The 27,525-nt window shown below is 47.0% G+C and overlaps 1 protein-coding gene across 2 annotated transcripts in view; it reads right to left on the bottom strand.

Annotated features, from left to right (window-relative positions):
* The window catches only part of TAF2 (TATA-box binding protein associated factor 2), a 948,796-nt gene that overhangs the window by 106,044 nt on the left and 815,227 nt on the right, over nt 1-27,525 (bottom strand). For both annotated transcript variants that reach the window (XM_085605048.1, XM_085605049.1), the window contains exon 23: nt 14,921-15,147. In XM_085605048.1, the coding sequence (XP_085461174.1) occupies nt 14,921-15,147 (227 nt within the window). The remainder of the gene's footprint in view (nt 1-14,920; nt 15,148-27,525) is intronic.

Here is a 27,525-nt window from a genome sequence, read left to right as displayed (position 1 = left end):
GTATTCCCAACCTCTGCAGATGGTCCGCGATTGTCACCATCACCTTTATGAACACCCGAGGTGCTCTGGTAAGGCCAAAGGGGGTCGATGAACCGAAAGCGCTTTTGGTCTACTTGAACCCACAGGTAATGTCTGCGGGAACTGTAGGGGAGGGAGGTGAAAAAATGTGTCCTGCAAGTCCAGCATTACCATCCAGTCTCCTAGATCAAGGGCAGACAAAACTGGGGCCAGGGTGAGCATTTTGAACTTCACGGAAGTTGTTCAGAGAGTGAAGTTCTAGGATGGGACAGAGGTCCCTATCTTTCTTCAACACCAGAAAGTAACAGAAGTGGCAGCCAGTCCCGATCTCTGATGCTGGCACCCTCTTTATTGCTCTACTGGCCACGAGAGCTTGAACTTCTTCACGGACTATGGACAAGTGGTCCTCCTGGAGGTGTTGTGGTTCAGGTGGTATGACCAAGGAGTAGGGTAGGATAGAGAGGGCGGGAATATCTGTTTTACATGATCTGGAGTATCCACTGATCGGACGTAATGCCCCACCAGCTGGGGAGGTGATGTGATCTTCTACGGGTTGATTCTGGGTCTCCCAGAAGAAATTAAGGTAGTTTTGCAGCGACTGTACGGGGAGGGGAGTGGCTGGGTTTTGGGTATCTTGTTGCCCTTAGGGTGGGGTCTTGGACGCTGTCGGCCTGGACCTCTCTGAAGTGCATATCGTCTCTGCCTCTGCTGGATGCCCCTACCAAAGCCATGAAAGGGTCACTGTTGTTTGAGAACTGCTGGACTGGAAGAGCTAAGCCCAGAGAGTGGGGATTGTCCTTACTCTCCTTAAATCTTTCAATGACCAAGTCTGCCTTTGCTCTGAACAGCCTAGAGCCATCTAAAAGCATGTCCATGAGGGGCTGATGAACATCAGTTGAGAAACCCATTGAGTGAATCCAGGTTTGGTGCCTAAGAACCATGCTGGTGCTAACTGCCCTACACAGGCAGTCGGTTTTGTCCAGACCAGATTTAATTCAGTATTTTGCAGCATGCTTTCAGACTAAAATAAGGCTCTGCAAGGTTGGTCTGGGATAAATGGCAAGATGTCTGACACTCTGTAAGTAAGGGCTGGAAGAAGAGAAGAAAACAAGTTACTTACCTGTAACTACAGTAATCCAGTATTGGTATCTTTCATAGATTCACATGCCTGAATCATTCCCCGTTGCCGAGGCAGGAGTCCCACGGTAAATTACAAAAGTAGTGCCATAAGTAAATAACAGCAGTAGGCTAAAAGAAAAAGGCATAAGGCCTAAATCTTAGAAGCCCATCTACATCATTATAGTAAAAAGAACCAAAAGTTCGCTCCAACCAATCAGCTACCAGCACCCTCTAGAACACTCTCAGCAGAGTCAGTTCTCCTCAGATTTTCATAGCACAAGTGGGAAGTAAGATTCCCCAATCATAAAGAACTGACTCCCTGTGGAGGAGGGTAGGTGCATGTGAATCTATGAAAGATACCAATACTGGATAACTGTACTTACAGGTAAGTAACCTGTTTTCTTATCCAGTATTAGGGTATCTTTCATAGATTCACATTCCTGAATCAGAGTAGCAAGCAGTAAGCCAAATGTATTGTCATTTGCGGATGGTGGGAGACAGTGTTCATAAACTCCCAAATTGCATCCACAATGGTTGAGAAATGTTAAAATAACCAAGCCTTTAAGAAATCAAATCCATATTAAAAGACATTATCGAAATAAAACATGAATTCATCAATGCCAACATACAGATATATCTATATATTCAGATCTTTAAACATATAAACATGCAAGTTACATGAAACATGGTAACATATCAAAAGGAAGAAGTACCTGAATCTGACCTCAATGAAAGAGATGGCGTAGGACCGCCTGTCCAACAGCTGCATCATCTTGTTGTGCAGATTGAAGACAGTAATGCTTCGTGAACGTGTGGACATTTTTCCATGTCGCAGCACGACAGATATTTTCGAGAGTCACTCCAGCAAACAATGCTGTAGAAGCTGCTACAGTCCTTGTAGAATGAGCTTTGGCTTTCCTCTGCAAAGGTTTGTTGGCCTTGTCATGACAGAAATGAATTGTAGAAGCCAGCCATCTCGCTATTGTTGCCTTTGTCACTGCAGTCCCAAGTGTCGCTTGACCATAGGCCACGAACAGTTGGTTAGATCGTCTGATGTCTTTGGTTTTTTGTAGGTAAAATTTTAAACAGCGCTTAACATCCAGAGTGTGTAATGCTCTTTTAGCTGCAGTGGATGGATCTGGAAAGAAAGTTCTCAACCTTACCGGTTCATTCAAGTGAAATTGAGACGGTACTCTAGTGATGAATCTAGGATTTGTTCAAAGGGTTACATAATCCTTAATGAAATGTAAAAAGGGTTCTGTGATAGTGAAAGCTTGGATTTCACTAACCTTTCTTGCAGAAGTAAGAGTCAGTAGAATGGCCACCTTCCACGTGAGGAATTTGAGATCAACTTTGTGAATCGGCTCAAATGGCGCTTCATTAATTGCGCCAGCACGGTATTGAGTTCCCACTCTGGAGGGGTGCTCGCACTGGAGGGAAAGTTCAGAAAAGCCCTTTCATAAATTGTTTGACAAGTGAAGATGAACAGCGAGAAGGAAGCTTGGCGCATTTTCTGAATCTGGAAAGAGTAGCAAGATGGATCTTGACCGATGAAAAGTTAAGCCCAGACTTGGCTAGAGAAAGCAAATAAAGAAGAATTTATTCCGTAGGAGCTTGAACTGTGTGAATATTAATCGCTTCGCACCAACGGCAAAATCGCTTCCATTTTAAGCGATAGGTTTTGATTGTGTTCTGGGCATGAGATTTGGCCAGAATCTCACGACAGTCCTGAGAGATGTTGAGGTCTTTGAACTCTAAGAAATCCGGAGCCATGCGTGAAAGTGCAGGGACTGTGGGTCCGGATGAACCACTTGGCCTCTGTCCCTTGACGACATCGTGAGCGTCGGAGTATGGCGAATAGGTTTGTCCTGAGACAGTAGAAGAAGCTCCTGGAACCAATACTGTCTTGGCCAACGGGGAGCAACTAGAATAAGACGGCAACCCTCCAGCTTCATCTTGCGGAGAACCTTCGGGATCAAAGGTATCGGGGGGGAAAAGCGTATGCGCAAATCCCTGACCCTCACATGGACAGGGCATTCCCCCTTCAGCCCTGTTGAGGGAACCTGCTGGCATAGTATAGGCATTTCTTGTTCTCCCTCGTTGCGAATAGATCCAGTGCTGGTTTGCCCCAAGCTCGGAAAATTCTGTTCACCTGCTTCTCTTCTAGTTCCCACTCGTGACAGTCCGATTGAGATCTGCTCAGTGTGCCCGCCAGAGTATTGTGGAGACCCCCGACGTGTTCAGCTCTCCGAGTTATCTTGTGGAATGTGACCCACTCCCACAATTCCTGAGCTTCCTGTGAGAGCGTAGCTGACTTTGTTCCTCCTTGTTTGTTGATGTAATACATGCTGGTCGTATTGTCGGTATGGAGCAGCACTGAGGAACCTTCGATTCTGGGGAGGAACGCTTGCAGAGACAGATAGATAGCGCAGAGCTCCAGTCTGTTGATATGCTGCTGTTTGTGTACTTGAGACCATTTTCCTTGCATTTGTAAATCTTGCAGATGACCTCCCCATCCTTCCATGGAGGCATCGGTTGTTAAAACAAAGTCTGGAATGGTTTGTAGGAATGTGAGACCCTGGCCAAATTCGTTGTCTGAGACCACCAATGCAGAGCATCGATCATGCACGACGTGACCCTGATGGAATCGGCGAACGAGCCCACGAACGAACGAGGTCTCCTTTTGAGCCGTGCCAAGGGTATGAGATTTATTGCAGAGGAGCACATCCCTAGAAGTGAAGCAAACATCCGGACAGAAACTGACCTTTTTGAGATTGAAATTGCTAATTTTTGGAGATGCATTTGATGATCGTTTGACAAGAATGCTTTGCACTAAACCGTGTCTAGCACTGCCCCGAAAAAAAGGAATGACTTGTAGTGGACGCAACTGTGATCTGCTCTCGTTGAGAGTCAGCCCCAGAGAAGAGAAGAGATGGAGACATGCTTTTGTGGCCTCCTTGGTTGCTTGTTCCGAAAGGTCTTGGATCAGCCAATCGTCGAGATAAGGGAAAACCTGTATTCCTCGAGATCTCAATGTCGCTGCCACTGGTGCCAAGCACTTCATGAAGATTCTTGGTGCCGATTTCAGCCCAAACGGGAGCACCTTAAACTGATAGTGGGCGCCAGCCACCGTGAAGCGAAGGTATTTTCTAAGTTTGGGGTGAATGGGGATGTGGAAATACGCATCTTTCATATTCAGAGAAGCCATAAAATCTCCTGTGTTGAGACAGCTCAAGATGTCGAAAAGCGTGACCATCTGGAAACTTTGCTTTTTGAGGAATTGTTGAGCTTGCGGAGGTCCAGAATCGGGCTCCATTCCCCTGACGACTTCTTGATGAGGAAGAAACGAGAATAGAAACCGGTTCCTCTTTTAGATGATGGAACCTTCTCTATTGCATTCTTGAGGAGCATCGTTAAGGCTTCTATGAACAATAAGTAAAGACGAGGGGGAGGGGGACCCTTGGGCGGAGTAGTAGGTGGCTGTTTGATGAATTCCAGGGTGTGACCGTTGGTTACTAGGTCTAAAACCCATCGGTTTGAGGTAATTTCCTGCCACCTGTGAACAAAAGCTGAAATTTTCGCGCCCACGGATAGGGAAGGTATTATGGTTGGCGCCCTGCATAGATCATTGCTTCCTGTTGGAATCTCGACCTTGATTCTGTGATCGTTTTCGACCACCCTGACGGGAGAAACTAGTCGAAGAAGATTGGCGGTACGATGACTGACCATAAGGCTGTCTATACTGCGATTGGTATTGCCTGTTTTGCTGGTTTTGGTATCCTTGTCTAGACGCAAAGCCACGTCCTCTTGCGCCTCTGAAAGATCCGCGCCTGTATTGAAGGGCGTCTAACGATCTTGCTGTATCCGTATCAGTCTTGATAGCAAGGAGGGCCTCATCAATGTGTTTTCCAAATAAAGACTCTCCGTCATATGCCATGTCTAAAGTTTTCGTTTGCACTTCCGGCCTGAAAGTTGTGGCTTTAAGCCATCCCTGGCGTCTAAGCACTGCAGCACCGGCAAGCTGACGAAAGTTAGTGTTTGTAATGTCCAGAGCGCACTCTATGACTTCAGATTCTCCTTCCAACAGAATCTTCATAGCGTCTTGCCTCCGGTCTTCAGGAATGAGGTCAATAAACTCAGCCATATCTGACCACATTTGACGGTCATAGCGACCGATTATTGCCAGAGAATTCGCAGCTTTAATAGAAGCCGCCGCCATAGTTGAAAACTTTTCATCTATAAGGTCTAGCCTCCGTCCTTCCTTATCAGGTGGTGTGGTTATAGGTGTTGCAGGATTTTTGGATCGTTGCTGGGCGGCTTGAGAAATAACCAAATCTGGTCGTGGATGACCAACCGGACAAGATGAACTATTAGCAGGAGCTTTCTCAATGCGAGGAAGTACAGCCGGAATAGATGCAGGCGTGTTCATGATCTTAACCCCTTCATTCCAGATGTAATCAATGATCGGAACAGCTCTCGTGATCTTCCTAGACTCCGCTTTGAAATCATGTAAAAAGCATTCTGTTTGCTCTACTGTAACAGGCAACTGGAATCTAGATGCTGCTCGCTGCATCAAATTATGAAAGCCCCCGAAGTCCTCAAGGGAAGAATCAGAAGGAAGAGGAAGGGGTGGAGATGGCATCGGTAGAACATAATCGTCCCATGGATACGTAACATTAGTATTGTTGGGTAACTCACGCTCTTCAACCTCCTCTTCAGGGGATGTATCATCATGGTGCACATGCTCAGATGGACCTGAAGGCTGAGCCGGAGAGAAAGGAACCTCAGACTGAGGCAACGGGTCAGGAATCCCCGCTGGTGGAGGTGGATTATCGGGACAGCCTGCTGTGGGGGAAACCTTTGACGGTAATCCGCCAGCATGGCTTGAAGATCCTGAATGAGCGTAGGAGGAAGGTGACTCATTTTCTTCTTGCGCGACCCCCTTTGATGCAATCTATGGTATGGAACCATAAGTTCAGCTTGATAATAATGCTCTTGGTATTCGTCGTCATCATCATCTTGACACTTGATGTTTAGCTAAGAAGGATGGTGAACTGTGCCAAATGGTCCCTCATCCTCATAGTCAACATAAGTTGACAAAAAGTGAGACGGCATAAGTGGAGATATTTTACTGTAATCTTGTCTTTGAAAGGACTTACGTTGAAAAGATGCAGATGTTATTGGTGTTGATTGTGATTGCGCTAGTAAAGTCGTCGTCGACGGGCTCTTCGTCGTCGACGAGCTCTTCGTCGTCGACGAGCTCTTCGTCGAAGGGCTCTTCGTCATCGACGGGATCATCGTCGACGGGCTTGACGTCGACGGGCTCTACGCTGATACAGTCATCGACGATGACGACGTAGACTTCACAGATAACAGCACCTTCGACGACGGTGGAGGCTTCGGCGACAGGCTCGACGTCGACTGAGACTTCGTCGTTGACTTCCTCGTCGACAACTCTTCCTGGATAGGCTTCTTAGAAGTGATAGAAATCTTAGTCGACACAATAGGCGAAGTAATGGCCGTCGTCGAGACAGTAACAGTCAACTATGGGGGAGAAGAAGTCACAGAAATCGTCGACGACGGAGTCAAAGTGAGAGATTTAAACTGGCTTTTACTCACGGTTTTTGAAGTAGACAACCTCTTGACCGAAGTAGAGGGTGGAGACAGCGTTGACCCAGAGGAAGTTTAGGTGACCTCTTTGAAGGGTCAGATACATCATGGGAAGTTTTGTGATGTTTTCTTTCCTCACTTGAAGAGCTGTCATGGGATCTAGCTCTTTTGCTAGAAGTTGAGGCCCGGTCATCCTCCTCAGCCGAAGAAGATTTTAGCCATAAAAGCAGCCTTACCTCTCTATCCCTAAGAGTCTTAGTAGGGAAAGTATGGCAAATCCTACAATCCTTCGCAACATGCTTAGGATAAAGGCAGTAAATGCAGTCCTTATGCTGGTCATCAACATGGACCCTCTTCTTATCACAGGTCCTGCGGGTTTAAAGAGAGCTTTCTTGTCAGACATCCTGAAGAGATGAAGTGCAGAACTGAGTAGGCACTCAGGAAGACTCCCTTCCACACAACGTGCAGTGAAAATCTGAGGAGAACTGACTGCTGAGAGTGTTCTAGAGGGTGCTGGTAGCTGATTGGTTGGAGTGAACTTTTGGTTCTTTTTACTACAATGGTGTAGATAGGCTTCTAAGATTTAGACCTTAGGCCTTTTTCTTTTAGCCTACTAATGTTATTTACTTATGCCAGTACTTTTGTAATTTACCGTGGGACTCCCGCCTCGGCGACGGGGAATGATTCACGCATGTGAATCTATGAAAGATACCCCAATACTGGATAACATTCATTCCCCAAATGTTTTTATCCTTTTGGATTCCCTGTCAGAAGAAGTGGTTGAGAAAGAATTGGGGTTCAGGAGGCTGGCAGAAGCAGGCCTGTGCCACATCACCACTTGTCTATCAACTGATGAGCAAGATCCTGGTTTGGCCCAGGAGCCCACCAGCATATCAGTCAGGGCCTCATTAAAGGGGATTAGAGGCTCATGGCTGGCTTATGCTGGGTTGAGGACCCCAGTTAGCATGCTCGTTTTGGCTTCTTGAGTGATCAAAGTAAGGTCTAGCACCTCCGTCACTCTTCAAGTTACTGTTGCAAAGGAGGCCGACTCTATAGTAGCCTAGTGTTAGTTGAAGACAGACCAATGTCTGGCTAAGTCTCCAGACTCCTGGCATCCTGGAAGTCATCAAATAAGTTGCCATCATCCCCATACTGGTTGTCATAGTCAATATCCTCCAGAGTCATATTGTGGGGCATAAGTGTCTGGTTCAGAATAATGTTGAATCCTGGGCAGTGGGCCATAGGTTTCTGAGTCCGATAGAACTATTTCTGGCGTCTGTGACATCGGTACTGGCATTGATACCCAAGGCGGTGGGGCCATTTGTAATGTCGAAAGTGGTGTTGAGTGTGGTGCTCAAGGTGGATTCGAGGGTGGCACCTGAGCTGGCAACGCTGACACTGAGGAAGATGCTGACCTCCGTGTCAGATCAAGGAAAATAGTAGGTGTCGAGAAGGGATTTGCAGGCAGTATCTGGGCTGGTGGACCCCTCACAACTATGGGGCCTGAGGCACCTCCTAGAGGTATCTGGTACAGCACCAAAAAGGTCTTCCATGGCTACCTTTAGTTGCTTTACCCACTGTGGCATCTTAGTCCGTTTGAAAAAGGGACAAAGCCGGACTAGCATTGGGATTTTCTCCACATGAGGGGGACAACTCCTCTGACTAGAGGTGCCTGGAGCATCGCATGACTCCGAGTGGTGGGACGAAGAGGACCCATGCTTTGGATGTTTGTTTTTGGTGTGACTTTTTGGCCTTACCTGAGCCCTGTGATCTCGATGATGACTGATGACAGGAGCGGCCTTCGGAGCACATCCGTTCCCTCGATTTCGACTGGGAATACTGTGGCCCCGGCTTTGACTGCGGGTGCTTTTTTGATCAACGAAGTTCAGCAACAGCGAGTTTGCCATACCAGTTGCCGATGGCTTTCTTATTCATCTTGGCGCAACATGGACATGACACAGAGTCGTGTTTGGAACTGAGGGATCTGAGGCAGACATCATTGGTGTCCGTCTCCGGTAGAATTTATTCTCAGAGATGGTTGATGCTACTACCAGCAAGGCTGAGCTAACAAGCATTTGCAATGCAATAGGTGTCACATTAGTTAAATACAGATTTCCCCTATTTATTCACTTTTGTAACAATGGTGGCACTCCCACCTCCCAAACTGCATCGAACATCGCTCGCCGTGCCACTTAATTTATTTATTTGATTAACGGCGCCCGCATGCTTTTTTTTCCCCTTGCCTTGTTTTGATAGAGCTGCTCTTCCAGTCTAAGGCGGACAAGGCATTTTTACAGGGGCCTGCATGCAGAGGGCCATGGGATGAGCGGTGACTGATAGGGAGGATGATATATGTGGCGGCTTCGTCCTGGCTCTCCTCTAGCCCGCTGTCATTATTCATGGCTACTTGGAGCTTCTCCCCTTTGCGTTTTCAGCGAGCTACCTTCAGTAGCTCTGGTATGTATTCTTTTTGGCACCTCCCCCTGCCCCTATGACCTCCTCCTCTGATTCCCTCACTTTTAAAGCGCTGGTAAAGGCTAGCTTTAATAACCAACACAGCTATCCACATAAAATACTGATCTATTCTTTGCAGCAGGCCTATTAACCCTCTGCGCTACTTTATGGGAGTCAAAACTGCCAGTAGACAAAACTCTGATCTCTCTCTCTCTAGCAGGAACATTAATCACATGAGTTATCTTGACATTTTTATTGCTGCCTGAAGCACCGGAACTCTGCCGGAGGTACTTTTAAATCTTAAGTTATTGCTAAACAGGGCGCCCCCCCATAAGGTCAGTGCCCCTCCTCTGGGTCAGCGCACAGTGCAGCTGCACAGGTCCCACCTCCCTAAAGTTGGCCCTGGCCATGAATAAGAGGAAAGCAAATGAAAGTGACAAGAAGGACAACAAACGGTAAGCAATGGATTGACTCTAAACCCATTGTTAGTTTTTGGTACGTTCCTCAAAGAGATCTTTTGTAAACAAACAAAAAGAAGCTGTTTGTAGGCAATACCTAAAAAAGTGCACCTGTAAAGCTCTCTTCAGGCTGCCTGTTTGAGGCTTGCCCTGCAATATTCAGCAAACAATTGGCTCTGATTGCAAGTTCAATCTTTCAGTTTTGTTTTAGCTTTGTACCAATTAAATAATTAGTGATGGCAAAGCTCTGTAGGGGTTGTTGTCATAATTTCCGTAAAATGTGAAAAATACTTACTAAATTCCTGTTAAATATTGGTTTGTATACCATTGCACTTTGTGCAATAAAAACAAAACATGTTATATTTATAAGAATATGTTAACTGGAGAAAACCGAGTTAAAGGAGAATTATGGTTCAGTAAATACAAAACTGACCCCCCCCAATAAAATTTGCCAGTTATGATGTGCAATGCACAATGCACGCCATAACTAATGCCATTGCCACGTTTTGCTCTTTTTGCCATCGGCTACGGTGTGTACTGAGCAATGCGGGAGTGTGAATTATGGTGTTCAACGTGTGCTGCACATGATAACTGGTGAATTTATACGTTTTTCAGTTTTGTGATCGCTTAACTACTACTGACCATTAATTGTGTTGTTTTCTAGTGAATCTCAAGTTTTTATGTTATGTATCACAATCCCATGGAAATGCCCGTTCCGCTCTGTGTACTTGTCACAACCAACAGAGACCTCACCCTCATAAAATATCTGCCAAAGTTCGTGGAGATACATCAAACAGTGTGAAGTACTGTAAGGAAATCGGTGACAAGGAACTTACAGTGATCAAAAGAGAACAAATCACGAATAAGCTTTATTTAAAATGATGCACCTTCCTCGCTACCGCTGTGATCTGGCAAACTTCCCTCACCTCCGGGTTTCAATCACTCACATCCAGGATTATGGCGTTCTTCTGGGCGGGGCGGGTGGGGGTATCCGGTTCACACCAGGTGGCCTCTACCTCTGCGAGAAAGTCCTCCTTTGGCGGGGGCCATGGAATGACTGACATTTATGGGTATTACTTCGCTGCATACCTGGTATTGATTAAAGGAGGGATTTACCAGCGGTTGGGACGGCCCGCTTATAGCGTTGAGTTACACCTCATTGGCCTTGACGATCTCCTCAGTCTACTCTATAGTAGCCGGATACCGGATGCTCCTCCTTCCTGTACCTGAGTGACATTACTCTGCTGCAGAGCAGCCCAGCGTTTCATCCATTGGGATTTTCGTCTTAGAGGAATTACACCGCTGTGGCAGGGTACATGGCCTCAGCGGGCAGTGGGTCTTCAGGGGTTCACATAGTGGGCAAGAATAAGGATTACTCATTTGGAAGATTTTAACCGAGGAGGGACATTGATGTCGTTTCAGGAGCTGCGAGAACTTAAACGCCTCTCCCACATGCAATTCTTTTGTTACCTTCAATTACGTCATGCCTGCTTGACCACATCTCGGTAGGTCCCCACATCCTCAAATACAATCCTTTTGAAGCTAAATTGCTGATGGGAAGCTTGGGCTAAGGAGCCATTTCGATGCTTTATCGTTCCCGGATGATCAATGCACCTGATCGCTTCCTCCTCATGAGACTTAAGTGGGAGGGTTGGGTAGGAGAATTGGATGATGAGGATGACTGGAGGGAGGTGCACTTGGCCCCAAGAGAATTGGCGTTTTCCTCATGCCTTTGGATTGTCCAAATTAACTATCTCCATGCTAAATAATTGACCCTCCCCAAAAGATTGTAGCGGATGGGCTTTGCTGCCCAGGCAGTGTGTGTGAGGTGCACCCTCCCCGCTATTTACTTTTTCCATATGGTCTGGTCTTGTCCGGCATTGTCTGACTTTTGGGGAGGGATATGGTGGGAGATCTCTGAAGTACTGGGCCGCCACATTGATCTTGATCCCCGGATGACCCTACTGAGTCTCCTGGAAGAAGATGGGAAGCAGCAATCAGAAAGGGCATTTATTGGAGTAGCCACATTGGTGGCCAAAAGAGACATTGTCCGTACTTGGAGGCTGCCAGAACCCCCTTCGTTGGCGGTATGGAGGAAGGGAGTGGACTAGGGTGCGGCAGGAGAAGTCAATCTATGAAGCACAAGTACGCCCCCAAAAACATGATAAGATATGAGGGTGGGTGGTGGGCATATCATAGACTAGTGGTGTGATGCTGTTGTTGTGTACAGATATTTGTACTCGTTTCCAATATCCGATATGCAGGGTGATGTTGTTAATCGACTATTGGTAGATGCTGCTGATATTTGTTAAAACAAATAAAATGTGGTTATTAAAATATTAGTTTGATGCCTTCATCTACAAATGTTTCACATAACAGGAGTTTGTCTGCAATTATTCAACCATCGTCTTTTGAACGACCAGGTCAAGTGAATTTTCTTGGCCCATGTATTTAGTTACAATTCCTTCATAACTTTGTTCATCTTCAAATGGGCATAACACTGAGTTGACTATTTGTCACCATATATTTAGTGTATTTGATTTAATTTGCAAGCTTACGTGTATTGCTAACTTTTGTTTGTTCGTCACTTAACCTTCACGAGCACTGCACTGTCATTACTCACCCAATAGAACACCCTTGTTTTTTTAATATCTTTTGGTTTACTAAGAGAATATACATTTTTCTTTGAATTGGTGTGAATCTTGTTTTGTATTAAGTGTTTGTAGCGGACTACTGCTTAGCTTTTAGGTGGCTGATTATTTGAGAGGATTAAACTACTGCAGGACTTTCAGAGAGCCTCTGATTTTGAAAATAGAGGAACCTGACTGACAGTCCACTCAACTCTACATCAGTCCAAAAGACAATACAAGTTAGACCATAAAGAAGCAATCCTCATGTTTCTACATTCAGTTAAGCAGAGGGTCCCTACGAATGAATGAGTTAATAAGCTTGACCAGGACGCTTGCTGGTAGGAATTTATATGAGTTATAGTGGATAACAATGCCTCAAGTAAAAGCAGTCTAGCACAGACCCTGGAAAGATGATGCCTTCAGTGTTACAAATCAGCCTTTACTCTCTTCCTTGAGGTTTTTCCAAACCTTCACCTCTCCCGCTTTTACCCCTCCCAGCCCCACACGTTTTCACCAACCAAACTGTATGGCAATCTCGGGTCAATCAAGATGGGCAAATGACACTAGAGTGAAAGTTTTCCCTTTACGCAGTCTTAAGAAGGTTATTGTTTCATGTCTCTTAAGTGACTGTATTGCTAAATGTATATAACAAGAACCGAATACTCAAATGCGGAACTTTGACTGGTCATTTGTTTCAGTCTAACTGGAAAATATATCTACCTTTGAGCAGGGTGCAGTGTATGTTTTATAGGTCTTGGAGAAAGGTCCCCAGATGTGTACAGTCTGGAACTCAAGATGGTTAACAATAGCCATGTCCTTTCAGGATCCTTTAAGAGGAGAGCGAAAACAGTCCTGAGTCTTCAGGGAAATATACAGCTTAATGGTGAGTTGTTTACTAATACTACAAGCCATGGCATATCTACAAGGTAAATCTAGGATAGGGCTACCACTTTACTGAAGCAACTGTGTTGACAGGTGCAAGAGACATAGTAAACACATTAAAAAAAACACTTGCATTTTTCCATTAGTTAAAAGAGAACAATCAATTTGGTAATTGGCTTAGAAGAAAGACTATCTACTGGACAATGTCAGTGACTGTAGATCAAAAATATGACTCCTGTTAATGATTTTGGAAAGGAGTCTACCTCCAGAGCTTTTAAATCCACTGAATCCTTACTCAGACAAGGAACTTTGGTAGTTGCTGTGAAAATGCAAAAAAATGGCCTGGTATCTTAAATTAATTAATAAATGCTGCAAATCACTTTAGGCCTGATGTACAACTCTATTCTGTGGTTGCAAATGCTGTGACTCGCAAAATATGTACGTGTAAAACCGCAAAATCGTTTTTTTTCTATGTACTAATCCTATTTTAGGAGTTAGTATACTTTTACTGACCCCTAAAATGGGACTGCAAATGTCTACCAAATCAGAGCATGGAAGGGGCGTGTTGTAGGCGTCCCTTTCAAAATAAGAATTGGTATGTGAATACCAATGTTTGTGACCATAAGCCGATTGCAAAACACTGAGAAATTACAGACTGCTGAGTTGGGGTGGTAATGAATTTGCAAAAGGGAAGGGGTCCCAATGGAACCCCTTCCACTTAGTGTATTATAAAAAAAAACGCAGCGCTGTTTCTGTTAAGGTAATACAGGCTGCATTTTTAAAAAAGTTTACTTTCTTTAAAAGCGATCACCGACATGTTGGCCTGCTGACACAGCAGGCAACCATCCATGTGATGGCATCCAATTGCAGTAAGTCATAATTTGCGACTTACCTCAATACAGTTCATGCAGTAGATCAGATTGTGACCCACTCCGAATGGGGCTATTGCAAGTTGAACCATTAGTACATAAATGGCTTGACAAAATTCAACACTGGTCGCAATGTGCGAATTGTGTTTTCTACATGAGGCTCTTTCCTGTATAACTGGAATCATATGCGCCATTAATAACGATGAGATTACTTAAGCCAATTGTCTTATGTGGTATGAACCAGAATGATGAATAGAATTTATGTTTTGGTGTGCCCGGTGTTAATGGTGTCCGAAATGACAGTGAAGGGTACATTAATCTCAGGTCAATGTGCGTCAGTAACAGCCTGTCCAAAGTCGGTCCTTGAGGACCAGATCCATGCCAGATTGTTATCATATCTACATTTAGATAAATGTAGTTATCTTAAATACCTAGGATGGATCCGGACCTCCAAGACAGTCTTAGGAGAACCCTGCTTTAGAGCACTGTTGCAGTGGGAGTGCAATATACTTGCATATATTTTGCAACGTCTTAGGGCCTAGTTTAGAGTTTGGTGGATGGGTGCTCCCTCACAATACGTGACAGATATCCCGCTCACCTTATTACAAGTACACTGCATCTTAATGCACTCGTAATAAGGTGGATATCTGTCACGTTTGTGAAGAAGTACCGGTCCACCAAACTCTAAATCAGGCCCTTAGTTTGAGACCAATAAGCCCGATCAGTGCATAAACACTCCCAGTACACTAGCCTTGCATGTGTTTAAGAAAAACAAAATTCATGTATCATCAAGTGTAACAACCAAAACAAATAACTCTTCTGGACACAAAACGGTTTTGAAAAAAACATTCAGATTAATTAAAATGTAAAAGTTCCTTACAATGATTTGAAATCCCACAAACTGTCCAAGATTAGTAGGAGCGGGCATTATTTCTTGACCACTCATTTGCTCCGGGATGATGGTAGGGTTGAGTACAGCCTTCTTTTCTTTTAGATTAACGACCAATCCAAGCTCAGGTAAGGGCAAACACGAAGGCCTACTGAGGCCAAAAAGTATGTGATACAAGTCAACGGAACCGCATCTTAATCTCCAGTCATGGGAAGTACCTGCAACCAATAATACAAAATTAAAAATGATGTTTGAAGCAGTTTTCTGTAAAGTAGCTTATTGTTTCAGAACAGATGACAAAGTTTGAAAGCTCATGCGAAGAATTAAGTTATCTGGAAATAGAAAGTTCGTGTTAAGTAAATAAAAACAAGAGGTTCCGATTATTTATGCTAAGTTTGTAATAGTGATCTAAATGAACAGTGAATGGACTATAAACATCAATTTAACTGTGGCAGATATGTTGGTTTGAGAGTCAGAAATATTATGCTAGATAACGATATGAGGGTGGAGCTCACACTTTATTTTTCCTAAGAAACTATTGTGCTGCGTTCTGCAGCATTTTCTGGCACATTTCTTAAAATGACAATGGGTCAATTCACAAAACATTTGAGAAAACAATTGACATTTGCTCGCTGTGGTTTATCTCTATGCTGAAATGCTCAAATAATTCCTGGACTTCTCCAGGGAATCTGTGAAAGACTCCGAACTATTTCATCTTGTGTCAATGTAATGGAAAATTGTACTGACACTTGTAAACTGTTTTTTATGATTTCTCTACGGGGAAAATAGTTTATCCTGTGTTAAACTCCCGTTCTGCGCCTCCTTCAATTTTGCTGTGAGTTCTCCACATTCCTTTCATGAAAATACATTTTCTCCTGCCCTTGCCAGAAGTACAATTTCCAACGTTTTCAGTTTGATAAACTATCTACAAATGTTTGCCTACACTGGCCATATCGTTCGCCCTTGTTAGAGATGTTCAGCAACTGTCGCTGATAGGCGTAATGAGGCTTAACCCCCAAACCTGCTGCAAGAAGTAGATGTGGCCACATGGAAATTCCACCTTACTGGCATCATTTCTGTCTAAAAAGCAGGAGCAAAATCCGACCATTGCTGATTCTGTGAATAAGGGATGACATGTTTCCCTCTCAGATACCGTTGTTTGAATGCCACAGATGTCCTGGTGTAGGCAACAACTTTGAATTTATCCCAGTGACATCAAATTATAACACTGACAAAACGAATTGTTCCCAACAACGCTGTAAAATTATTTAGAAGCAAGATCCTTCTAAAGAACAAGTTACTTACCTTTTGTAACAATCTTCCTAGTGCATAGTCCATGTAACCGCAGATTCCTCAACTTGAGGATATTGCCCAGGTGGATCTGGAAATTTCAAAGCAGTACTCCTCTGTGCTGATGGGTAGCACTGTGAGGCTCTCTGTCAATATCGTTCCGCTACGGAAGTGACAAGCAGATGCGCACGGAAGTGACAAGCGCCGGCGCACAGATGGTCAGGTCAACTCATTTGCTTTCTCAGGCTGGCTACACCCTCAGGAGCAGAGCTGATTGGCAGATTGGCATTACCAGTGAGCAGATCTCTGAATTGCAACCTTTTTAGATGGAAATGAGTCCACTTCACAGAACTGGGAAGTGGGAGGGCTGGTGAGGAGTGGTCTGCTGGCTTAGAGGACTAATGCATCCACTGCAGGGGTCTGTGTTCGACCTCATGGTCACAGGTTCAGTTCCCGGCGGGTCCACTCAGCCTTTCTTCCTTTCTGAGGTCGATAAAATGAGTACCATTGAGTTGGGTAACAATAAGAATCTGTTATTCAGTGCGACGATGACCCTTGGGGGGAACGTGCGCTTTACAAATACACATGTTATGTTACCGAACAGAAAGATGAAAGAAAGAAGATAAGGAACTTGTTTTTCAGATGGATCCTTTTGACTGCAGATTCCTCACTTTGTGAATAGATACCATAACAGTACTGTAGGAATGCAATGGATGGATATATTCTTCAAGAATAACAGTGTACATGGTAGGGTGTATGTAACGGATGATGGATCTAATCTTTTAGGGTGGCGCCATCAAGGTGGTGGGTCTGTGAACTGACAAACACCAAAAAATCTTCAGAGACCGACTGGGCAAAAGGCTACTCTCAAGGGACCTAACTTTCAAGCAATAGTGCTAATTGAATGTATGTAATATGCCCACATAGCTGCTTGACAAATACCTATGCAAAAAGAAGAATTGATGGACAGAATGCTTAACAATGTTAAACATTCACCCCAATACAGAGATCTGGGCCAAAATCAATAGTTTCTGGCAGTTCGGGATGGACTGTTCCCATGAGCAGCAGGATCAAGACTGATTTGTAAATGGCTGGGTCCGAACTGGGGTGGTGTAGTGAGCTCAAGAATGATGGATTCAACCCAGATCTCTTAACTGGGGTTGAAGCACAAGTTACTTACCTTCGGTAACGATATATCTTTAAGAAACATTAGTTAATTATAGATTCCTTACCTTAGAATTACCCCAGGCATCAAACTGGATCTGGAAAGTTTTTTCGTCAGCAGTACCTCTGCGCGTTGGAAGGTGGCGTCGGTCAGCTCCGCGTCTGTCGTGGTCGCCGGGATGACGTTGCAGCAGCTACTTAGACGCCGCCCTCCGACATCAGTTCTGTACACAACTTTAGAAACACAGAGCCATGCAAGACACCGACCATCGGTGCACAAAACTAGGGCCCTGAAAAGATGGCCTTAACCCTAGAAATCAGTTCGCAGAATGGGGAGGATGGGTGGGGCGGTAAGTAATCTTTAACTAATGTTTCTTACAGATATATCGTTACCGAAGGTAAGTAACCTGTGCATCTGAAAGAAACATGTTAGTTATAGATTCCTTACCTTAGAATAGATACCCCAACAATACCAACCCAGGTGGTGGGTCTTTGAACGAAGATCACACCTGAAAGTCCTGGAGAACAGAACGGTCAAAGAAGCCGTTTCTCCGGACTTGGCTGTCCAGGCAGTAGAGTTTGGAGAACGTGGCAGCGATGCCCACGTTGACGCCTGACAGATGTAATTCAGAGGCACTCCTCTTCCCAAGGCAGTAGTGGCTGCCGTCGCCCTGGTGGAGTGAACGCGTAGCCCAACTGAAGGCTCCTTTTTCCAGAGAGTAACAAGCCTTAATACACAACACGACCCATCGAGAAATGGTGCGTTTATGTACGGCCCGACACTTCTTTGCACCCACGTAGCCAACAAAAAGTTGATCATCCACCCGGAACTGTTTTGTGTGATCCAGATAGAAGGAGAGCGCACGCTTTGGGTCCAGACGGTGGAGCATCTCTTCTTCCTTTGAAGGATGCGGAGGCGGAAAGAAGGTGGGCAAAGTAATAGTCTACCCGATGTGGAAGGCAGTAAGGATGAAAGGATGGACGGTTCCTAAGAACCACCTTGTCCGGATGAACAGACAAGAAAGGAGGTTTTGAAGAAAGAGCCTGGAGCTCACTCACCCTTCTAGCAGAAGTGATGGCTACCAGGAAGGCAGTCCTAAGAGTTGAGACCTCAAAGGGAGCGCACATCAAATAGTTAGCACAAGGTTCAAGTCCCACTTAGGCATAACAAATGGAATTGGAGGAAAAAGATGTGTTAAGCCTTTCAAGAAATGGTTAACTACCGGGAACTTGAAAAGAGAAGGCTGATCTGGAAGCTGAAGGAAGGCCGAAATGGCCGAGAGATAGCCCCTGATAGTGCCCAGAGCATAGCTTTGCTGGGCCAAAGAAAGGAGGAACAAGAGAACCTCAGAAAGTGGGGCAGAGAGGGGATCCACATCCTTTGCTGTGCACGATGCCACAAATTTGTTCAACCGACAGGCGTATACTGTCTCAGTGGAGGGATGCCTGGCTGCCAAAATTTACATCACAAACTTCGGGAAGCAGGTCAAAAGACATCAACTGCCGCTGCTCAATCTCTGCGCAAGGGATGGAAGCTGGACAGGTTCGGGTGGAGGACCGTCCCCTGTTGCTGCGACAGAAGATCCTCCCGAAGAGGCAGACTGGTCGGAGGATCGATGGCCATATTGAGCAGCTCGGGATACCAGACTCTTCGTGCCCAATCCGGAGCCACAAGGATGACTTGGGCCCTGTCGCGCCTGATCTTCTTCAGCATTCTGGGCAGGAGTGGTATGGGTGGAAAGGCGTACAACAGACCGCAACACCACTCGCGACAAAAAAACGTCGCCTAGCGAGTGCCGCCTTGGAAATTCCAACGCGCAGAATTGCTGACATTGCGCGTTCTCTTCGGTGGCGAATAGATCTAACCAAGGCTCTCCCCACTGTTGAAAGAGACCTTGCACCACCTCCGAGTGAAGACGCCACTTGTGATCCATCATGCACCTGCGGCTGAGTTCGTGGGCCCTGGCTTTCAGTGAACCTGCCAGGTGTTCAACCACCAGGGATATGCCCTGATGTTCCAGCCACGTCCAGTGGCGGAGGGCCTCCTGACATAGGGTCCACGACCCCACCTCGCCCTGTTTGTTGCAGTACCACATGGAGGTGGTGTTGTCCGTGAACACCTGCATTACTCTTCCCTGGACAGAGGAAAGGAATGCCTTGAGTGCAAGACAGATCGCCCAGAGCTCCAGAAGGTTGATATGGAGCCCGGACTAGCCAGAGACCAAAGGCCTCTGATCTCTGCCTCTCCCATGTGGCCGCCCCATCCCAGAAGGAAGGAGTCCGTCACCACTGTGTGTTCCGGTTGGGGAAGGGAGAGGGATCTGCTGTTAACCCAATCCTGGTTCATGAACCACCACTGCAATTGTCGTGCAGTGCCCTCCGAGGTCTGGACGCAATCAGACAGATTCCCCTGATGCTGCGCCAACTGGAACTTAAGGTCCCACTGCAGAGCCCGAATATGCCACCTGGCATGATAGACCAGCAGGATGCAGGTGGCCATGAGACCCAGCAGCCTCCGGTTCCTCCTGACCAAATCCCAGAATAGAGGCTGAAAGATCGGAATCATAGCCCGAATATCCCAGACTCGCTGTTCGGGAGGATAGACCTGAAACTGCGTCTTGTCCAAAACCAATACGACGAAGAGGAGCTTCTGAGAGGGAATCAGGTGCGACTTCGGCACATTGATGGAGAACCCCAGCAAATGCAGGAGGTCAGCCGTAGTCTGGAGGTGAGAGACGACTGCATGGGGCGAGCCCGCCTTCAACAGCCAGTCGTTGAGATAGGGGAAGACTGAAAGCCCTGATCTGCGCACATGAGCTGCGACCACCTCCATCACTTTCATTAACACCTGAGGCGCGCTGGTAAGGCGAAAGGGGAGCACGGTAATCTGAAAGTGCTCATGGCCTACTGTGAACCGCAGGTGGGCCGGCAGGACGGGAATGTGAAAATAAGCGTCCTGCAAGTCCAACGTTACCATTCAGTTTTGTGGGTCGAGGGCAGACAAGACCTGAGCAAGTGTCAACATCTTGAACTTCTCCTGGAGGAAGCGATTGATGTCCCTGAGGTCCAAGATAGGACGCAGGCCCTTGTCCTTCTTGGCAGCCAGAAAGTAGTGGGAGTAACAACCACGACCTACTTCTGGGACAGGAACGCGTTCGATGGCTCCTTTGGCCAAGAGAGCCATAACTTCCTGCTGGAGAAGGGCCAGATGATCCTCCGACATGCGGTGGTATCGCAGTGGCATGGCTGGGGGGCTAGTCTTGAAGGGGAGGGTGTAGCCCCTTGGGAATATCCGCAAAACCCACCTGTCTGAAGTGATGGTGTGCCAGTGGGGGAGGGTGATGGCGAATCCTGCCGCCCACTGGCGTTTGATGGGCCTGAAAGGTCAGACTAGGAGGGTTTGGAGGCAGCTGCAGAGGGAGGGTTGGTAGACTGGCCCGCGCGCTGGCCCCCGGAACTTCGCCGGTTGTTTCCACGTACCCGGCCGCGTGAAGGTTGGGTAACTTGCTGCGGCCTGTGGCCCTGGGTGGGACGTAGCTGGGTACCCCTTCCGTAGCCACAAAAGGGGCGAAAAGCAGACTGCGCAGGATGGCTGGAGAGGCCCAAGGACTTGGCCGTAGCCCGCGAGTCCTTGAATCACTCTAGAGCATTGTCCGCTTTGTCGCCAAAAAGGCGACGGCCATCAAAAGGCATGTCCATGAGGGTATTCTGGACATCGCCCGAAAAGCCAGTCGATCTCATCCAGGCGTAGCGATGAAGGGTTACTGATGTGGAAATAGTCCTGCCCAGAGAGTCAGCGGTATCCAGCCTACAACGGATGGTAAACTTCGCTGCATCCCTCCCGGCTGCAACAGCCTCGGAGAGCACTGTCTGGGCCTCCTCCGGACACTGAGGCAGCACCTGCGCCACCGTATCCCACACAGAGTGGGAATAACGGCTCAACAGACATGCAGTGTTTACCAACCACAGTCCCAAGATGGCGGAAGAGAAAATCTTCTTTCCAAGATGATCCAGCTTCTTGGATTCCCTTTCCAGTAAAGCGGTAGGAAAGGCACTCTTTGAAGTAAAGGCTTGGACCACCAAGTGCTCCAGGGTGGGGTGTTGGGAGAGGAAAGTGGGGTCGCCCGGAGCGGGGCTGTGGCATCGGGCAATCATACTATCCACGGGAGCCCCCGTGTTGGGCCTGGACCAGGTGCCCAAAAGGACGTCGGTAAGGCCCTCATTAAACGGCAGCAGGGGCTTTAAAGAGCTTGCAGCCGGCTGAAGCACCTCTGTCAGCAGGTTTGTCCTGACCGTCACCGTAGGAAGCTCGAGGTTGACAGCCTCGGCCGCCCTATGCAACACCACTGCGTATGACGCTCCCTCCTCCGTAGCCACGGTAGCAGGAGAAATCATGCCAAGCTCAGGGGAGGTGTCTAGACCACTGGCATCCCCCAGTTCCTCTCTCCAGTCCTGCTCAGATTCTTATCAGTCAGAGGGTCACCTGACCCCTCCCAGTCCTCCTCCTCATCCTCTGGGTGCCAATCTGGCCAAAAAGGAGTGAACAGGGGCACAAAAACCCTGCTCACCGCCCGATCCGGCATCCGGCAACACCCGTCCGGCTACGGGTCCTCATCAGGATGGAGGCCGGGGTCAACGCCGGCCGAAGGGCCGACCGTTGTCTAATGCAGATGCGGTGCCAGAGGCAGTGGCACCGGTGGAGGCGTGCATCACCTCATAAATTTACAAAGCTGGGCAGGAGTCGCCCATGATCCCGGGAAGGGAGGGAAGCCCAGAGTAGATTCTTCGGGTTCAGCGCGCGGAACCTCAGGAGGGGCACCACCTGCATCCCTCGTCGCGTCAGTCGACCGTCAGGGAGAAGTCGAAGAGCGACGATGCTTCTTCGACGTCTTCTTGTGCTTCGACTTACCGATCCCGAGTGCGAAGACTTCGAAGAATGAAGATGGCTCCGCGACAGGATCTTGAACTCCTTCGCCACCGGGACCTTGTACGGCGCAGAGACAACTGCCGACGCTCAAGAAGCTTTCGGGACCGCTCCCGCAAAGCCTTCGGAGTCAAGAACCGGCAGTCGGAGCACGACTTGGGGTCATGGTTGCGCTCCAAGCAAAAGAGGCACATGCGGTGCGGATCCGTAACCGACATCAGTCAACTACAGGAACCGCATGCCTTGAAGACGCGCATCCCTACGTGCACCAGGAGTCGTAGACTCAAAAAAGACGTCGACAAAAGTCACTCAAAAAGTTCAGTCAAAAAGTGACTGGAAGTACCACTCTCTCCAGATCTGCGTTGGCTGGTGCTGAAAAAGAAAGAACTGACGTCAGCGCGCGAGGGCGGCATCTAAGTAGTACATCAATCGAGGACGACACTACGCCAACGACTAACGCGGAGCAGACCGATGCCACCTTCCGATGCGCAGAGGTACTGCTGACTAAAAACTTTTCGGATCCAGTCTGACGCCTGGGGGTAATTCTAAGGTAAGGAATCTATAAATAACATGTTTCTTTCAGATGTATCGATTCCTGTTGATATAATAAGATGCCCCAAAGGCATGAGCAGTTGTTATGGCAACAGTGACTGCTGTTATGGCAGCAATGATTTAGAAAGTGGAGCCAGTGCAGACGCTGTTTGCCGAATATGCGGGTATGTCGGCATAGGCCTTCGATGCAGCATAGAAGACATATTGCATGATAATCTATGATCCAATGCCAGCTTTTGCTTTCTGATAATGCCGCAGTTGATTGGTTCCAGGAGGCGGCAATTCTATATTTCTCTCTTCCTGTGCTGCACAGTGGACTGTGTGGTGGTCCGGGCAGTGAGCACCTCGGCCGTCGTCTTTTCTGCTTTCTACCACTTTGCCATGGTGTCTTGATGGTTGTCTTGGCACCGTGTGTGAGGCAGAAGGCAGGGGCCACAGACTACATGGCCCAGCTCTGTTAGCGGCACAGAGGCCGCCCCATGATGATTTCGTACCAGGGGGCGCTTTAAATATCTGTATGCGCTCCTGCAGTACGGGACATCACAGGCTGAAGGCGGGGGACACGAATGACAGGGCCCAGCTCTGCTAGCAGCACCAGCGGCAGGGAGGTTGCCCTTAGTGGTTTACGCTCCAGGAGTCGCTTTAAATTCCTGCAAGTGCTGCTGCAGCACAACATTCACGAGGGTCATGCCTGGGCGCATGCCCATGCCAAGACCAGGCCCGTCTTCGCCTGTCATCGCCCGGAAGAGGCTGGGATTGGCCACCCTCCATTTAATCGGTTTTTAAAAGGTGCTGTGCTCTTCCACTTCTATTTGGGCTACTTATTGTAATCAACAATGTTTAAGTCCCTGTTGGCAGGGTACTATACCTTCCCTGCCCTTTCCGCTATGGGAAAATGCAGGGCAACTCCCTCGAAACCCAAGCCTGGCATCACCTTGGATGGCTTTTTATGGTGGTCTATGGGGATAATCGGTAAGGAAATCATAATTGCAGAACAGTGTTTGTCCCTGTCAACCTCACTTAAACCCAAGGCTTTGTGGATTCCCCATCCCCTCCTCCCCCTGGAGCCCACAATGGTTGCCGCGGGCTCCAATTCACTGCAGCAAGTTGAGAGTCCTGGTGTTTTGATGTCCCACTGGCACAACTGATCCTGGCCTCACTGTGGTTGTTGAACTTGCTTGCCAATGTGAGGAAATTCAAATGTATGCCAGTGAGGGCGGGTCGGGCAAATCAAAAAAGTCTAGAGGGGAAGAGGGAGACAGTGGAGAGGTAGGCCAAACCCAAGAGACAGTGTTCTGGCCCCTCAACGGCTCGGTCTAGCCCAGGGATCTCCAGCGAGTAGCTCGGGAGCTACTGGTAGCTCGCCAGTACCTTCAAAATAGCTCTCTGAGGGGAAGTCAAGCCCTGTATCAATTTCAGAGTAGGTGCCTATTAGAGAAGGCAGCACTGATCATCTCAAGACTCTAAGAGTGACAGCCAGCCAAACTTATCACAGTAACTCATACTAACACTCAAACACACACTGTGCGAGCTTATAGGACCTGCTTCATGACAGTCTGTATCCAATATCAATATAATTAAGCCACAAGGAGATTTACCATGTTACAGTCCCTCCTTTATCAGTCACAACATGTGTGTTAACAGTGCACCATCAAAAAAGTATGGCAGCAGTAGCCTGAGCTGTAATCAGTGCTGACCCACCAAAGTGCGGGACTGCAGGAGTCAGAGTGAAAATGTGTCAGTTAGATGCATGATCAGCTTAAGACCTGAGGAGAACAGGGTATGAGCCAGACCAGAGAAAATTAAGAGATTCATCAACATTTATGTGTGTGCCCATAATAAACACTATTGCTTCCTGAAACAATGCCTTGTGCCAAGAACCGCCAAATATATATGCTAGCCCCATCATAAGAGTGTTATATTTGGCATAAGTGTGTCCATTCTTGACATAATAGTGCCAATGGCATAATTATGGCCATCCTTGACTATTTTAGTATTTTTGGTCTAGTTGTGGTATGCTGGCAGCCTTCATAGACCTACTCTGAGCATGACTGGCCTATATGTACGTATTCCTGGCATATTAATGTTCATGACTGATATGTGGTCTTATCCCTGATCCTTCTGGTTTCCAGCCTTGGCACAACTGTGGCCCTAGTTTAATGGTGGACATTACTGACATAATCCAGGCATCCATGGTGCTATGGTGAGCATCCATTATGATATAATGGGGTAACCCACAATTGTCCACGGACCTGGGTAACGATTGGTATAGGAAACAATGGTTCTAGACTTCTTTAAAGTTACAATTCAGTTATGAAAAACATTCATTAGTCAAAGGGCATCCGGTACTTTTAGAATTAGCATTGTATCATTAATGTACCACCATTTTCTTTACAATGCAAACAAGTATATCCTCAAAAGACACAAAGGCACAAAATATCGCTCCAATAGGGTCTGTTTATTTAGTTATTTTGATATTTTAAAGGTGGTTTTAGTTTTCAAAAATGGGGTTTCTAATGGAAAATTGAGTTTGTTTGCCCACAGTGGAAAGTAATATTAGATAGAAAAAAGTGCATTTTCAGAAACTGGTGAATGATAATTCAAGCTGAACTGGGGAGACGTACTGCTGTGCTTATGTCCTTTGTGCCACTGGGCATGTCAAGATTTGAATGTTACTTCATAATTCAAGGAGAGGCATTTAATATTGAAGAACTTTTTCCCAGCATTTCTGCTGGTAACCGCACTTGGTATACTTGGCTGGTAACTACTGAAAATCTTGCTTTGGGTGGTCATAGTGTAGTCACTATTTTACAGGTATAAAATTTGCTATTAGCTCAGGAAGACTTTTGTTGAGCAGAAGTAGCTCTCACTACAGAAAAGCTTGGAGACCCCTGGTCTAGCCCATGCCCTGGTCCTAATCTCGGCCTCAACAGTCTCACTATGAGCAAGATCAGAGACCACTCACCTGTCCTAGCTGAGGAAATATGCAAGGGTGTGGTAACCGCCTTTATGTGTGCGTTAGGGCCGATTCTGGCCAGACAAGAGAAGGTCGAGAGAGCACTGATAAATATGAGTAATGTCCTTGTAGAGCGTCGCCCTGCAGGGTTATTGCCACCTCGGCCAGTGGGCAGCATCAGTATCATTGCCCCACGTATCCAGTCCCATGGTCCAGCGGATCTGGTGAATACTCCCATGGTGTGGGGTGGGGGCAGGTTGGTCTAGTGAGGGTAGAAACAATCATACTGAGAATGGGCTAGGCTTGCAAGGCACCCTCCCAGGGGGATGCGGGTCCCCGGTGCAAAGCAGAGTCTTGCGGCTTAGGGAGCAACAGATCTGGGTGTACGCTGGTGTCCCCACCTCCTAAGCTCCCCATGCTACATCTAGCCCCCAGGCAACCCCTTTAGTCATAATTTTGAAAACTTTCCTCCCTTTGAAGCGTGACACAAGCGAGGACCATGGCCAACTGATTAAGAAAGTGGTACACCAGGCCAATGGCAGATGGGGTGACCCTGATGTATTATACAGCCAGACTAACCTTGTCCGCAGAGTCTCATGGGTGGGAAACACCCCGAAGCCGAATAACGATGACTGCATTGTCATCAACTTTAAAGACAGAAGGATAGCCAAAGATATTTTGACCAGGCCTAACTTAACTGGGCCCACCTCCTCAACCGTAGAAGCACTCCAGTTCCGGCTAGAATTATGCCTGCTCCCACGACCGTTTGACATTTTGTCCCCACTTCAAATAGGTTTGCGCCCATCTCACAGCTGAACCAGGTGCACTGACTCCCCGTCGATGCCACCACTTCTGGCCCTAACAATTTACAGGATGGGAAAGGGTTGGCAAGGCTCCTTGTATTACAGTGTCTAACGATGAAAATGCTACTGATAAACATCTACAATAATGTTTTTGAGCTAACCTAGGTGAAATAGGCAAGGTCATTGCATGAAGACATTGATAATTGTATTAGAGACATAAAAGGCAGCTATGTGATGGTACTTCTGGGGGATTTTAACATGAGGCTCTGCAGGTTTTCTCCCCCCAATGCTTGTGGGTTGGTGGATGGCGCAGGGGACTCAATTTGGTGATGAATTCAATCTGGTATTGATGAAATGTAACCTAGTTTTTGCCTTTGTTTCACTGACCTCGGTCCAGGCCACAAACTCCCATTTAATCGGGAGGGGCATTTTTTTGTCATATTGATTTTCCAAGATGCATATTAAGATGGACCCCCTCTCATTATCGTTTTCTAAGAACAAAGGTGTGACCAAGAGCTGGTCTAAGGTGGACAACGATTCTTTTTTATCGGCTCTGCTGGGCTGATCACTCTGACTTTGATAAGTTCAGATGAAAAATGTAAACTCGGGGCTGGGGGGGCAGGCTTTGGTCCTGAGATGCGCAACAGTTTTGATAGAATATGCAATACAGCTTGTGACTTGCTCTTGGTTCCAATTATATCTGGTAATAGGAAGCATGTTAAGTGGTTTGACGCCAACTGTACCAAAACTCATAATCAGTTACTGGCAGTGCTCAAAGAAGTTCCTAGGGATCAGGAGATAGTGCGTAGCTGTAGGGCAGTGTACAAAAACACCCTAAGGATCACGAAGAATACAATTAGGGAAGAAGACAGTCCGAACACGACTTTGTATCGTGGTAGCGCTCGAG

The sequence above is a fragment of the Triturus cristatus genome, chromosome 5_1 (assembly GCF_964204655.1).
Source record: "Triturus cristatus chromosome 5_1, aTriCri1.1, whole genome shotgun sequence".
Classification (NCBI taxonomy): domain Eukaryota; kingdom Metazoa; phylum Chordata; class Amphibia; order Caudata; family Salamandridae; genus Triturus; species Triturus cristatus.
Note: the sequence above shows the minus strand (reverse complement) of the source record. Positions and strands in the feature narration are given on the sequence as shown.